The following is a 16,164-nucleotide window of genomic DNA, read 5'->3' as shown; positions in this document are numbered from 1 at the left end:
GTTGAAAATCAAGTAAAAAACAATGTCACAATTGAAGCGCAATACCTCGGACATTCAACTGATGAAAGTCGCTTTCGATGTTGAAAGAAATTAATACCTTATGTTTTTGATTTACTTCTAATTATTTGGATTATTTTGACAAAATTTATGTGATTGCACCAGATACTTACGTCCTAAAGAAAAGAACAGATCTCGCAATTTGATTTTGCTTTCCACGCTTCCGTAATCAAAGGATAAGGCCGACATGAGTCTCACAACTTTAATTATTTCAAAAATCGAGACAGGTTTTTGTATTGATTTTATTCCCCATATAACCGGGTATGTGTATCGTATAGCTGTTGGTATCAGCTTTCGAACAGTTGATTCTTTACCTTGTGTTGCAAGAATATTACATCTTCAAGGATCTACATAATAATAATACGCCAGTTCCGTGTGTCTTTAACGGGCAAAGTGGATGTGTTTTTTTTGGTAACATGTCACTTTTGCTAAAATTTTATTTTTATTCTGTCTTTTATGTGCTTCTTCAAATTGATTTAAAATTTTTGTTTTAAAAAATCACGGTTAATTTATTTTATTGTTTTCATAAAAACCTTTGTGTAATGATGTAAAACTTTATTACACAAAAGTCACGGGTAATTAATTTTTATTATTCCTTAAAGCGCGTGTCTAATGTTTACTGTTATATGAAAAACATATTGATTTTATTTATTTCCTCTTGGATGGAATTAACAACAAAGCGTTTTTGACGAAAAGAGCAATGAATTTCGTTGTTTTTTTTATTCGGTGTCTTAAGTAGATTCTTCCACGGGACTAAATACTAGTTTGTAAATACTTTAAGTAACATTGAAATTCAGAATGCGTTTATCAAGGTGTACTAGCAAGCTAGATTTTTTACAACATTGTTTGATTGCCCGGAACTGAAGTATTTATTTTTTTACACTTAAGCTTAATTTATGAGCGGATTCAGTAAAATTAAAAAGGCTGTTTCAGCTCTGACAGTGTAACAACAGGCTGTAGTTTGCGTTGTTTAATGTAATTAGAAGTGGCGATAGAGTTATCTTGTGAAAAAAAAACATAGGCGAGGGCGGGCGATACCCGATAAATTTGTTCATAAATTCAAATTGTCGAATTCAACAAATTAAATCGTGTATCACCCTTTCTTGATATAATTTGTCGAATTTAATTTGTTATTTCAAAAGTTGTTTAAAAATTCAAATCACACTGTTCGAGATAAAATTTAAATTTGACAAAGTAGCTAGAATCAAAAAAAAAGTTTGAATCAATGGATCATATTTGGCAAAATAGGTTGTGTATCGCCCGTTTAATCGCCGTTCAAAGAACATGAAAAAACATGCCGTGATTTTTAATAAACTATTGTATATTTCTTTTTTTAATGGAACGTAATTCTCACACATATCACATCATCTACTGATAATGAGTATATTACTCATTATCAGTTATACAAAAAAGATGTAGCATTAACCATATCTTTTTCAGATGTTTCGATTGAGTTTTTATGAACTTTAGAATTGCAGGGCAGTGGGCGCTCGGGGAACAATTTTTGTTATGAGAAAGACGGGTTGTTAATGCCTTAAGTGAGTTAATCGGCTGAGTTTAAATGAAAACATTCTGAATAATAAACGATCAAGCGTTTTCAATCAACAAAAATGCTTGTACCCATTATGAGTAAAATATTTTTTATAAGTAAAAGCAATAGTACTGGATAATTGTGGCTCAATGGTCTAGTGGTATGATTCTCGCTTTGGGTGCGAGAGGCCCCGGGTTCAAATCCCGGTTGAGCCCCAAATTGTTTTCGGAATTGCACATTTTATAAACACTTTTATATGAACACTCGATATAGAACGTAGATATGCTTTGTCCCAAATAAAATTGAACATGTTCATTGGAATAAAAAATATCTATAGGTACATACAGTTGACTCTCGAGATCTCGAACTCTCAGGGGACCGACGAAAAAATTCGAAATATCGAGCGTCAAAGCCCGTTAAAGTCAGTTATTTGTACTTGTCTACGAAAGTTTACGTTCTTGCTAAATTGTTTAGCCGAAAACGAGGAACAAAAAAAAGATATAATATATGAATTTTTCAGCCAACATTTTTACCATGAGCTTCTATTTCTTAGCCATTTTTAAATTGAGGAGGATTTCAAAAATGCCAAATTGCAAATATTCTCGAAAGTCTCTTTTATGTATCAATCAAACTTTTTATAAAATCGAATGTTTTTGTTCGAAATAAAAGGAAAAAATTTCGAGACAGTGAAAGTTTGAGATAACGGGTATTCGAAATATCAAGCATCGACTGTACATACTTATGTAGAGCACGTTTCAACTGTTATGTGGGTTATGACAGTAACGGGTATGTAATTAGTGTGAGTACTTAGGGTATATAATTTGTGAGCAAAGTCAAGAGGTTTTTCAGACACAAAAATGTTTGACTGTAAAGTGATATATATCCGCAACAGAAATTTTTACTTTTCTACACATAAACTTGATTTATGAGCGGGTTCAGTAAAATAAAAGGGTTGGATGAGTGTTTTAGCTCTAACAGTGTGGCAACAACAAGCTGTAGTTTTGTTGCAATTTATTACATTCCAGATTTCAAAAGTTGTTAAAAACTTCAAATAAAGCAAGTAGCTAGCTAGAATCAAAAAAATGTGTTATGCAGCTAGCTACACAAAAAAAATTGCCGATTCAATAAATCATATTTGACAAAATAGGTTGGATATCGCCCATTTAATCGTCGTGGTGTTTTAAAACAACGTTGAAGAAACATGCTGTAGTCTTAATAAACTATTGCATTTTTTTTCTCAATGGAATATAATTTTCCCACTATATATACATCATCATGCATATAGTCCTTGTCAGTTATGCAAAAAGAAGGTACAGCATTAACCTTATCTTTTTCAGATAATTCGATTGAGTTTTATTATTAATTCAATATTTGCGATAAATCGCAAATGTTGAATTTAAATTCCATTTGCATTGTTACAAATCCCAGCATACTTATTCAAATAGGTATAATAACCCATTAAAACAGATAACGCAATGTCCAAGTATGGGGCGGTAGTCAATCTGTAGCAGTAACCTAGTAACGTTGCAGGCATTTAAGCGCAGGGCGAACAAGACGGAGTGTTAATGCCTTAAGTGAGTTAATAGCCTAAGTTTAATTGAAAAAAATTCTGAATGATAAGCGATCAAGCGTATTCGATTAACAAAAATGCTTGTACCCATTATGAGTAAAGAATTTTTTTGTAAGTAACAGCAATAGCACTAGATAATTGTGGCTCAATGGTCTAGTGGTATGATTCTCGCTTTGGGTGCGAGAGGCCCCGGGTTCAAATCCCGGTTGAGCCCAAAATTGTTTTCAAAATTTCGCATTTTATAAACATTTTTTATCAACAGTCGATACAAGAAGATATGTTTTCACCGCAAAGTCAAAATATATTTCACACTCTCAGATGACCGAAAAAGTTGAAGATATCAAAAGCTTGAGATAACGGATAGTTGAGAACTTTAAAGACCTTCGAGCGTCGAAGGTCTTTAAAGTTCAAGATAGCGAAATACCCAAAGATGGGGAGCCGAAAAAAGACGAATTTCTCAGCCAACGTTTTTAGCATAAGCTTCCGCTTGGTATCTATTTTTGAAATAAATTTCAAAAATCCCAAACTGCAAATATTTGAAAGTTCTTTTATGTATCAATTGAACTTTTTATATGATCGAATGCTTTTGTTCGAAAAATAAGGGAAATTTCTAGATAACGTGATGAAATGAGCTAGAGGGACTGAAAAAATTGTCCGACAAAGCAAAAGTTTGCGAAAACGGAGTTCGAGATATAGAACGTTATTTTGCTTACAAGAGAATGCAGACCGGAAAAAAGTTCGAGACAGCGAAAGTTCGAGATCACAGGTATTCGAGATATCGAGGGTCGACTGTACATATTTTCTTACATTTCTATAGTAGTAATTTAATTTCTCTCTGTTTGTTAAGTTTGATTTTTTTTTTCTCTCAAACAAACAGTTTTTGATGTGAAAACGGAAGTAATGCTCAAGAAAAGCAGACAAATCCTCATAAAATTGACAGTAGACTGTCCTTTTGGCTTTGCCCTGATGCTTACCAACTTTATTACAATGCTTTTTACCGGTTCAGTAGTAAAATAGAGGAAAAAAAATACTACTCTCTGATTTATGATAGTAATCAGTCATTGTTTTAAGCAGATCGTTTAAAATTTTTTTAGGTTAATTATTTACTTGAATGAGTTTAAGACAACGGATGCTTGATTGTGAAAGAAAATAAATATAAAGATAAACAAGAGAATTAAGAATTATTCTGTGCTTCACGAATGGAATGGATCAGATTGTATATCTGTAATTTCTGGACCCTGATTGGTTCATAAAATTTTCTTTTCCGTTCTAAACTGAAATGATAACTGAAGAATGATCAACAGAATTGCTAATCAAATTTAGAAAGTATTGTTCTTGTTCCGTTCTATTGCAATCCGGTCTACCTTATTTCTGAGTGAAAATCCACCATAAAAGAGTGATTATATTTACTTTAGTTCTCTTAGCTTTTAAAAGAATTATTAAAATAAATTTTTCCAAGAAAATGCCTGGCTATTATTATTTTCTATAATTTTCTTTACAAAAAACCTATCACCCTCATTTAGAATGCCTAGGTTCTGATACTCAAGAGGTATAGTTGAACTTTGTTAGGTACAAATAAATGGCAGTACCCATATGTCTGGGTATTTGGTTTTACACAGTCGAGAAGTGCAGAGGCGTGCGGCACAGTTTAGTCAGCTGTGCAGCAAGGCTGGGTTTGAAACGGCTAGATGTTGGTTTTACTAGCAAGGCCTCAGATATTTCTTCAAGCATAAATAGCATCGCAGTATTGATAAAAATATTGGCAGTTTTCTTTCTTTTTTTGTCTGTGGATCAAGTGGAATATGCTTAAGAATATAAAATAACTTATCCTGGAGATAATTTTTTTGTTGATAAACATCTTTCTGTTTGGTCAAAATTATTAAATTTAAAAAAAGGACAACCACCACGCTGTTGCTCCTTTAATTTCTAACCCTGTAAAATGGCAACCTAAGGATAGAATCACATCCAATGTAAATGGACTTGGTTATTTACTGGCTTTCACAAACGAACTATCGGTGGGATCAGACCAGATATTTGCTTTTACTTTTTCACATACACGAATCGTTGATCAGTGAAGGCGAGATTAATTGATTGCAACCATACAGCATCATGATTTGGACCACCGGACTCCCAAAAACTAATTCTAGTTCAAAAAATCTTGTGTTGCTTACATTAAAATGTTCTTTCTGTTAACATAATGCTTCCTGTTTAATCCTTAAACGATTTCAAAAAATATTATTAGAAATCTTTTATCCAGTGCATTCTTTACGCTTAGGTTGCATTGGTTTTTCCTAGTTCTTCTTTAAGGATTCTGCAAAATCTTACAATAACTATCCTGTCGACATCCATCTTTTTGCAATCTATGGGGTGATCAAAGGCATTATACAAGCAAGTGTGATTCCTGTTTCTAAAATGCTGTCTAATTTTTATCATGTTACAAAATTGACGAAAGGCTTCGCCACAACAACAAAACTTATATCCAAAAGCTTATCTTTACCTCGCGACAAAGAGTTGACTATCCTGGCCCATGTGACCAAAGCTGCTCGCTTTCTTTGTGCCTCTGCTAAGACATTGGTTTGCATGTTTTAAGTTTTTTTTAGTTGTAATAAAGAATAAATATAGTTAAATAGTATGAAGTCATTAAAAACTCTATTTACAGAAACTCTGACATCTGAAAGCGTTCTCTTCTTCTATCAGAAAAAATCTGTTAAGGTCAGTTTTATGATTAAAGACTTCCCTGTTGATTTCCGATATCGAAAACAAATCTGATGACAATTATTCATGTTTTTTTGTTTTTCTGAAGCTTACCTTTAAACAAATAAAAGCTTTTTTTTTGCTCAAAATAAATTTTCTTGAATGTATTGACAAGTAAAAGACAACAGAGAAAAAGTTTTTTTAACAAAAAAGGGCTTCAAATACCATTTTTTTAAGAATAGGCACCCGTTTGGTGAAAGACGGAGAATGTATTATGTTTTTAAACTGAATTATCAAAGTAACATAAAGTTTTTTAATTTGCTCCTAAGAATTATGTAATTGTTTACAACAAAAATGATGTACGGAAAAATTAAATTGACGTATTGCTTATATCATTTTTTAGATATATCCCAAAATATATTTCATAAACCTACTTTTTTCGCCATATTTTAGTTAAAGTTTTTCAAAAACGATCCGAAAAATGCGCATGCGTGGATGCTGCATTCCGCCCAGGCTAGCTTGATGAAGCTGTTACATAAAGAAATTCCATCCCGCTGAAAACGCAATCACGGCTAGCAATCTTGCATTTAAATTAATGAAAATTTGTGAAGGGAGGCGGGAAACAGTAAAACAGGATGAAATGTCGTCCTGACTTACCTGTACACCGTAATCTAGCTTTATGTCTACCTTATACAACCGATGGACAGAATGGACAGATTGGACATTATTTTAAAAGAAGAAAATATATGCTTCGTTAAACATTGATTGGTTTTTAGCAAGTTAAGACGACCAGTGGGACTGTATATTTCTTTCTACCAATCTTCAAAATTGCCTTTTTACCATATTTCAGCATTCCAAACACATTTTCTATTGCTATAATCTCATGCAGTAAGTCCTTCTTACACGGAGTAATTGAAACTATTTCTATGTTGCACAATTTGAACTCGTTAACGTTTATTTGTCAATGTTCACAGCGAAGTTAGGGCTTAGGATAATTGGTTAAATCCAAACTCAAATTTTTGCTCACTTTACCATGACGCCTTTTCCCCGATATTTCGGTAATTAGTGGGACCTGATGTGGATCATATCGTAATTCTAAGAAAGCCTACGCATTTACAGAAGTTGTATTTTCGCACCCTATGGGCTTTAGTGTGCTGGCTAACATTAAAAAATGCCCCAAAACTAGTTTTGGCCAATTATCATCACTGGTTGTAGGTACTTAGGAATAATCTAATGCTAAAAATAAGATCTTTGTTGGGAATGCCAAATTTAAAAGTCAAAAAGCATGTCAGTACAGGTGAAAAAGAGGACGATTATACGCAGTAAGTTTATGATTAGTACCCAGCTTTCTTTAGTTTTCCAAATGGTCAGCCAATTTTTAATTTCCGCGCGATACAGACGTGGTTTAGGTTCGTGATTGTTACTACGTGTTTATGAAAAAGAAATAATTGTTGATACAAATCATATTTCTATTATTTACAATACACAATTAATATCATTTTTAATTCAATAAACTGAACAATAAAAACAAAAACAAAAACAAAAACAAAGAAACGAAATGTAAAGTAATGTAAAAGTAAGTAATGTAAAAACAAAAGGCAAAAAAATTCTTTTTGTAGCTGTTGTATATTGTTGACGTTAAGTTTAGAGTCTTTATTTTTATACAGAAAAAATTGTGTCTATCTGATATTTTTCAAGTTACGTCTCCATTCTTTAGTGAGTTATTTTATTCCAACCTTTTTGACTTTCCATGTCATTGTTAAAAAAATATTCAAATTTAAAAACAACATGACTTATTTAATACTTCTTTTGAAAAACTACAATCCTCGGTAAAAATGTGAAAAAAACGGCATTTTTTCAAATTCCCTAAATTCGAAACTCGCATCAATTCTCTATTACTATTTTGACACATGCGAAAGCCAGGTAAACAACTTTTAAGATGCGCACGTTGCTCGTTCGGAATACGAAACATCTACAGTGTGACTTGAAAAGGCCTAAAATTTTGGAAAAGCGAGGCATGCTTACGTCAGCACATATCGGTGCTATTTCACAAAATCACTAGAAGCATTGACAGGTCCAAAAAGCTGTTTATTCAGTTTAGTGTTTTTTTTTTATGAAAAATTGTAGGAAAACTAGTTTTTTAAACATAAAAAAAAAACACTAGAAATTTTGCTGTTCACAAACTTTCAGTTACAGTGTACAAAAGTAGTAATTTCTAGCGTATCAAAGCCTCTCCGAACATTACATTTACAGATCTCTTGTTTCTAACTATGAATAGGAAAAGTTATGTAGGAAATATTAATCTAATCTCAAATTGTTGGTAGTTTTTGTTTCTGTAAAGCTCACTCAGCTGCGATTATTATTTCTAAAAATTGCTCTTAAACACACACTTCACGTTATGTTCAAAAAATGAAATACAATCCAATATGGAAAATCAATGGTGGAATTCATTAATACTAAATATCTTCTTTTGTTGATAATTACGAATTACCATGTAATCGTTATGTTCTTTTCCCAATGTTTTTACCTGCTAAACAAATCATGTCAAAAGACAGAAACTTTAGCTTTCGTCTTGGTTCAGTTTCAAATCGCGTTAACGTGATACGATACTTCTGCAATAAATTAGAATTATTTCACCTTCCATCCTTTCCATCGGTCCACACAAGTTGAACTGTTCATGACCTTCACTATACCTCTATTTGAATATTCAGTTAAGAAAGTTGGTAGGCGCTCTCTCTCCCGGCCATAATATTCCAAAGTGATAGGAAGTAATGGGTAACCTTCTCTTGTTAACTCTTTAACTGCGTGACCATACCTCCGAATTATTTTTATAGGCACACCATCTTTTGTGCCCGTTACATTCAACAGTGGGACTTCAACTGTTATCCTGTAACTTACTTGCATGTTGTCGTACTGTGAAAGAGTAGGTTGGTAGTGGAAGACAGAATTTTTTAACGATATTGCTTCAGTGGACAATAGTTTACTTCTTGGAAGAATTAACAAAATAATAGGATTGGAAACTACAGTTTCCTTGACAACTCGGCTTAAACCCACATTTTCTATAACTTGAATAAGTTGAACTTTTACAGCCAGTTGTTTCTTAGATTTGTTGTCAATATTAATTCTAGCTTGAATGACGTCATTATGTTGATAAATCGATTTATCGGTACTTAAAAAGATAGAGATTTCTTTCCCGTTAAGCTTTAACAGGCTTCGAAGACCGGAAACATCAATCTCCATTTTGCTTCTATCCTCTTTGATTATAATCGGCAAAGTAGTGTACATTGATGCTTTTGATTTTCCGATGGATAGGTTAAATACGTCGGCTTTTAACTCATACGAAATGCTGACGTCATTAGAATTAAAAGACGGGGGTAGGTGTTTGGCAACAGTACTCAGATCAAACTCAAACTCAACAACTAATAGGCCTGATTTACCTGATAATTTTATCAAAGAAACATTCTCATTTTTATCGCCTTTCAAGACTTTTCGTTGGTACAAGAACATTTCGCCATTTCTTGAACGCAACGTGCTACCATTTTTATTTTTCTTTACCCCTACTAAGATAATAAGTAAATTACTAAATTCCAAATCTTTTTCATAGTCTTTAATCTTTAGATAAACATAACCTTTGATTTTATCCTCTTTCGTGTACGGTTTATACGACTCTGAAACGATAGTTAAAATGGCGTTCAATCCATCCAAATTCCCTTTTCGTACTGATAGTCTCCGATTTTCATAACTTTGTTTCAGTGGGATATACGACTGCAAGCCATCTGATTTAAGCTCGTTAACCGTTACGCTTAATGGTAATAATGGCAGATTAGCTGTGGAAACAGCTTTTTGATATAAATTTCCAAGAGCATGTTCCCGTTCTATCATTATTGGAATCTCAATTTCTATTTGGTCATTATAAATATATGCTGTGATCCTGACTGCGTAAGTTACTTGTATAAAATCACTATGATACACAGATGGTTGGGAACTAAAAACGGAATTTTCTAAAAACATCACCTGCGAAGCCTTGATTATTTCATACTTATCATTTGGATAAGTTTCTCTTAGTTTGTTAGTAATAGTCTCCCATTGCGAATGTTGTTTTAACTCGATCATCTGAACTATTTCGAACTGCACCATCACTTCAATCAAATTTGGGACATCGAGCAAAATATCTATTTTCATTTCATCATCAGTGTGATAGACTGCTTTATTTGTGTTGGCAGAAAAAGTGACTAATCGAGAATTTAACGTCTGCTGAACCTGCGCAGATGGAAGTTTGTCCCCGAAATTTTCACTTAAGAATTCCTTGATTTCAATTGGCTGGTTCGTACTCATATCACAAATATCTCCACAAAGATGCAATTCCGTGATTTCCGCCCTTAACTCATAACACGTCGTTAGCTGTTTCGAGTTAAACGAGGCAGCGATATCTTTAGGCAAATAGAACTCAAATGGGACTCTTATTTCGTTTGAATTGTTGATTTCTTTGATGTAAAGGTCGTAATCGTCTCTACTTTTGCCTCGATCAACCAAAATTTGTTCATCAAGTACCTTTGACGTCACATTTTTCTTAGAACTAGTCCCCTCAGGTAAATTCACATTCTGTTTGATGTATATTTTTAAAACGTCGAAGCTGATCTTCTCCTTAGTGTCTTTAAAGCAAATATACACATCACCCTGTATTTTGCCACCAGCTTTAAACAAAATAACATCAGGATGGAGCACTATTGTATATACAGCATCTTCTGTCTTTGTTGTCGAATTCGGCCACAAATTTTGACGGCGGAAAGACATCTTGTTTTCTCATTTCATCTCATCTATAACATCAAAAGACAAGATAATAAAATGTGAAAGTTTGTCCTAACAATTAATAACTCATTGTCGAGTCAATTTATAAACGTTTTTATTGTCACAGTGAATCAAAGCAAAGCAGCTCTCCTACGGGTATCCTTTTTAAAAACATAATAGTTTCATTGCGTATTACGCTGAAAAAAACATCAACAATGGAGGACTGATTAATCACTCTATATCATTTGCATGTACATGTCAATTTCGCACTAATTAATATGCGTGTTCATTCAAGAGAGACTTTATATATGACTGTGTGCAGACAATACTTAGTTACACATGATTAAACAAACAACAACAACAAATAATTTTTTAGAAAGACTTCAAGGTAGCTATTAAAGAAATAGCGCAAAAATGTATGTGATAGATACGATATCTTTGCAGATTGGGAAGAGCCAGTTGCTTTGGAAATACTACTCTGCATTCAAAGCAACGACAAAGATAAGAAAGCGAAAGAATTATTGTTAAGAAAAACATAACTAAACCTTTTTTTGTTCTTTCAACCAAATGTTGTTTATTTATTTTTTGTCATTATAGAGCCTTTAACAACAGTAAACTTTAGCTGTGCTTCATAGTAAAGCTTTTCTGTCATTTTTTCATATTCATACAGTGCTTTCTTTAATGTTCATTAATGCATTTTTATTCAAAGATTTAAAAGTTAAACATTAGTACATCCTTCATCTTTGTCAAAAACATTCAAATATTTCGCTCCATCTTTCTGTTTGGATTAATGGAATCATAGGATTTGACATCCACTTTCAAGAGGCTTGTTGATTGGTCAAATATGACCTATCAACAAGCCTCTTGAAAGTGGAACGCTCTAACACAAGGTTACCAGTCGGTAGCCCATTAAAAATGATACGAACTGACACGAAAAAAATAAGATTCTGGAAAAGAAATAAAATGAAAGGTCAGGAATGTTGCTATTTATATGAACTGATGTATGAATAAAGTAGTAAACAACGAAATAACAAGTAAATAGAGAATTGAGTAAAGATAACAATAAATAAAACACTAAGAATCAAATCTAAAACATCAAACTTTTACATCTTTCGTTTTCTTCTCAAAACATTCTAGTTTTAAGAACAACTTTTTTCATGCGAGAACACCATCCAAATTGCAGTTTTTTATCAATTACTTTCTATTGTCCAAACGGCAGATACTTCAACTCTGACTAAGAGCAATTATAAACCTCTTATGATATAACTTTTGTGGTTTCTGTGTTCCTTTGATGTTCAGCACCGGCCATGTGGATAATATGGATACGTACGAAAATAAACCAACAGACAGAATGAACAAGATTTTCTTTATGCTATAAATTCTAAACTCCTCTCCTTTAGCTTTGGTTTGTACATAGCTAGTAAAAGATCTAATTTAGTAGCTAAAGTCTATTTTATTTTATTTTTTGGCAAGGTCCAATTTCTCAACAAACACTTTTGACTTTTGAAATCATTTACGTATTCCTAATACAAAACCAATTAAATAGTCTTTGGATAATTTTAATGAGATGTATAATTTACTTCTGCTAACTTCAATTAAAAATAGTCAATGCGCGTCAAAGTTCTGAAGACATATAAATGTGGAGTGCTATGGGTGGACTTTACCACCAAAACGTTGTTTATTCTTTACAATGCGATTCTTAAGTGGCAATTTGTTAAAAAGGGTAAATAGTGTATATGAAAGATTATAGCTTAATGTTTTAGAATGTTAAGGTTGTTTAGAATTTAAGTACTTCCACTTAGTGTTCTTAACATGTCCATCATAGCGTTATGACATTATTTTTACTGTTTATTTTATTTCGAGTCGTACGACCGCAATTCGAAAAAAAGATCGTAAAGTAACTTCGGAGAACGTTAACATATTGTAAAAGATCCGGTAAAAGCTACTTCGAGTAGTTTGCGAAAAATTACGCTAACATTTATCTCGTCTGCGCAACCCTGCCTTCTGCAAATTTTCTGCTTTATTAACTATTGCACAAGGTGAGTTGATAATGCCGAAAATAATTTGATCGGCTGCGTTAAAACAAAACAAATTTGAATGATAAGCGATCAAGCGTATATTTGGTCAAAAATATACCTACTATAAGTAAGATATTTTTTATAAGTAATATTAGTGGCACGTTATAAGTGTGGCTCAATGGTCTAGTGGTATGATTCTCGCTTTGGGTGCGAGAGGCCCCGGGTTCAAATCCCGGTTGAGCCCAATGGTTTGTGATATACACATTTTTTTTTAAAAAAGAAAGCAGTCCTAAGATCGTGAAGAAATCCACGAAATTTCGCCTGTAGCTATAAATTTGATAAAATATATATTGCATTTTCTATTTTGTGAGTTTGTAGCACGAATTGTTTTTTCTCGCAGGCAGACAGGCAAAGTGCAGGTTTTATAAAAGTGACTAGTCGTTAGCCCATTGACAATCGACGGGAATTCGTCGGTCGTACAAAACTCAATAAGAATATAACATATTTGCTATTTGCAACTTGAAGATTTCGTGCGCGGTTTAGCACGACCTAATTTTACCGACAGAGAGACAACGACTATTATTAAAGAGACAATTAATCCCAGTCATATATCATTTTTAGACAATATAAATAGCATATTCAAACAGCCAATGCAATTAGACAAAACTACCATAACTATAGAGCACTACGCCTTACGCTAAGATGTTGCATCGAGTTCTGAATTTATTAATAAGTTGTTATTTTACCTTTCAAATTACTCCATTTACATATGATCAACAGTTTACAAAGACGAAACAAGTTTTATAAAAGTTTTATTCTTACGATTGTAGATATACCTGCGCGTTAATCAAATAGCATATATAAACACAAAAAGATTTATAAACAAAACAATTATAGCGCAAGAATGCTACACTCCGCACCAGTGTCATTTCCTTCGCTTTATTAATAACGTTAACACGTGCTCTTTTATAAAAACCATCAGGGTGAGTGTTATGCATGAAAAACTCATGAATCTTCTTCAAATTTGTTTGCACGCTACTTAACCTACAAGAATGGACAATAGAACAATGTTCAATGAATACGTAGCTATGCGACGAAGGAAAAGTAATTTATTGCCAAAAATAAAAATGTGCGCTGTTAAAGCCGGATCTTCATTATAATCGACATGGATCTTTGCACCAAATACAGGAGTCGACTATAAAAAAAACTCCATCATTTCAAGCAGTAGCTACGAATACTGTTTTAGTGACTTACACGAAAGTCGCACTGATGGCGGGGAGAAGTGTATAAGCAATAAGAAAAAAAACTAAAATAGAAAGAAAAGTACCTTACAAATTTTTTATATCTATAATTTATTCAACATAAAGTACTTACCATGATCTAAATCAAGTTTTCTGATAAATTGTGCATAATTGTGAAAAAAAGCTGGCTTGCTAGGTCAAAAAAATTCAAAGGTTCTTTTACAAAACAACTTTGAATATTTGTAAGGTAATTTTCTATGGTTTTCAGTTATATTAGCGTTAACATGATACTTAAGATGATTTAAGATGTTGCTTTGGTCCTCATTGTTCGTAAACTCTTCCCCCGCCATCAGCTCCACTTTCGTGTTCGTCACTAAAGTCAAAAATCAACACCTTGTTTTGTAGCGCCTTCAAGGCTATTTGGTATAGCAAGATGATCACAGAAAAACGTAGAGAATAAAAAAAATGTGCGTAATATAATGCACGTGACAGTTCTAACATAAAATAATAGAACCACCGGTTCACAACTAAATAAAAGATAGCAAGTGAGCGTCACATATTTCAACACTCCCACTTGACGGTCACTCCGTCACGATAGTCATTTCGTCAATGTCAAATTCAATGTATCTTGGTCACTCCAAGTTCTAAGCGAAGCTTCTCGAACTGTGGTCGAGGGAGTCCCTTTGTCAATAAATCGGCAATCATTTCCTGTGTTGGACAGTATTTCAGCTTAATCTCCTTGGTCGAGACAGCGTCGCGTATGTAATAGTACTTGATGTCAATGTGTTTTGTTCGTGAGTGATGTGCGGGGTTTTTCGCAAGAGCGATTGCACCTTGGTTGTCTTCAAAAATCGTAGTAGCATTTGCCTGTTTGAACCCCATACCATCAAGCAGGACTTGCAACCATACTGCCTCTTGTGTTGCACTGCATAATGAAACGTATTCAGCTTCGGTCGAAGAAAGTGCAACGATTGACTGACGTTTCGATTTCCATGAAATCGTGGAATTTCCGATTTGGAATACGTAACCGGAAGTCGATTTTCGTGTTACCACATCTCCAGCCCAATCAGCGTCGGCGAAGCCACGTAAACAGTTCATCGTTTCGTAAGCTTTACTCCCCATGTACACCAAACCATAGTCGATGGTTCCTTTAACGTATCAGAGAACTCGTTTAACACCAACCCAATGTTGCTTTCCAGGTTTCGACATGTGTTGACTAAGCACTCCCACTGCAGCGGACAAGTCTGGTCTGGTCCCAATCGATGCGTACGTCAGGCATCCAATGACAGATTGGTATTCTTTCAGATTGACTGGTTCTTCGTCATCTCTCAGCTTTTTGAACTTTGTGTTGGGTTCGAGTGGAGTAGCTACTGGCCTGCAATCTTCCATTCCAAATCGTTTCAGCACAGATGATAAGAACGCGTGTTGGTCGATTGTAAGTACCCCATCCTTACGGTTTCGTTTGACGGCCATCCCAAGAATGTAGTGAATTTCCCCTTCGTCACCCATTTCGAAACGTTCACCTATCTGTTTCTTTTCGGAGAGGAGTTCTTTGTCGTTGTTTGATGCAATCAGCAGGTCGTCGACGTATACAGCAATAAGGAGGATAACTTCCTGTCCGTTTTTGATGAATTGTTTGAGATAGATGCAAGGGTCAGCATCGTTTTGTATGTATCCTGATTCCTTGAGGTATTCGTCGATGGTTTTGTTCCAGCACCGTGCAGACTGTTTCAAGCCATAGAGACTCTTTCGCAATCGACAAACCTTGTTCGGATGTTTCTTGTCGATGAAGCCTTCCGGTTGCTTAACGAAAATCTCTTCCTCGAGATCTCCATTAAGGAATGCTGTTTTAACATCCATTTGGTGGAGGTTTAAATCAAGTTGATTGGCAAAGGCTAGTACAGTACGAATAGAACTATACTTTGCGACAGGTGAGAAAACTTCGTCATAGTCGACACCGGGTTTTTGAGAGTATCCCTGTGCAACAAGACGAGCTTTACACCGGGTGATCTCGCCTTTAGCATCACGTTTGTGCTTAAAGACCCATTTACTGCCAACAATGTTCTTACCGGGGGGTAAGTCAACCAAGTCCCAGGTTTGGTTCTGTTTCAGCGAATCAAATTCATTACGAAGTGCTTCAGACCATAGCTTTGAGCTCACACCGCTTAAAGCTTCTTCAATGGTCGTTGCCTCCTCGGTGTCCATAGCTGCGACCGATGCCGCCTCCATCAGGTTCCACCAATTACCTGTCAGAACGTTCAGTCT

The 16,164-nt window shown here is 34.2% G+C and overlaps 1 protein-coding gene and 3 non-coding genes across 4 annotated transcripts; 3 read left to right on the top strand and 1 right to left on the bottom strand.

The window, feature by feature from the left end:
- The first annotated feature begins 1,731 nt into the window (after positions 1–1,731).
- Trnap-ugg (transfer RNA proline (anticodon UGG)) lies at positions 1,732–1,803 on the top strand. The gene has a single exon. It is a non-coding gene; the product is annotated as a tRNA-Pro (tRNA).
- Positions 1,804–3,300: 1,497 nt separating this feature from the next.
- Trnap-ugg (transfer RNA proline (anticodon UGG)) lies at positions 3,301–3,372 on the top strand. Its single transcript has one exon. It is a non-coding gene; the product is annotated as a tRNA-Pro (tRNA).
- A 3,940-nt stretch (positions 3,373–7,312) lies between these two features.
- Positions 7,313–13,480, bottom strand: LOC130641882 (uncharacterized). Its single transcript, XM_057448884.1, has 2 exons — positions 13,405–13,480; positions 7,313–10,669 (listed from the first exon to the last, which is right to left on the bottom strand). Exon 2 carries the CDS (start codon positions 10,644–10,646, stop codon positions 8,481–8,483), a length of 2,166 nt encoding a protein of 721 aa, XP_057304867.1. The 5' UTR covers positions 10,647–10,669; positions 13,405–13,480; the 3' UTR covers positions 7,313–8,480.
- Positions 12,831–12,902, top strand: Trnap-ugg (transfer RNA proline (anticodon UGG)). Its single transcript has one exon. It is a non-coding gene; the product is annotated as a tRNA-Pro (tRNA).
- Positions 13,481–16,164: the final 2,684 nt, after the last annotated feature.

Source organism: Hydractinia symbiolongicarpus, chromosome 4, assembly GCF_029227915.1.
Source record: "Hydractinia symbiolongicarpus strain clone_291-10 chromosome 4, HSymV2.1, whole genome shotgun sequence".
Lineage (NCBI taxonomy): Eukaryota > Metazoa > Cnidaria > Hydrozoa > Anthoathecata > Hydractiniidae > Hydractinia > Hydractinia symbiolongicarpus.
The sequence above is the reverse complement of the archived record's forward strand: the minus strand, read 5'-3'. Positions and strand labels throughout refer to the sequence as shown.

Excerpts from the sequence above, each read along its gene's own strand:
- LOC130641882 (XM_057448884.1), bottom strand. The coding sequence starts at position 10,646 with ATGTCTTTCCGCCGTCAAAATTTGTGGCCGAATTCGACAACAAAGACA.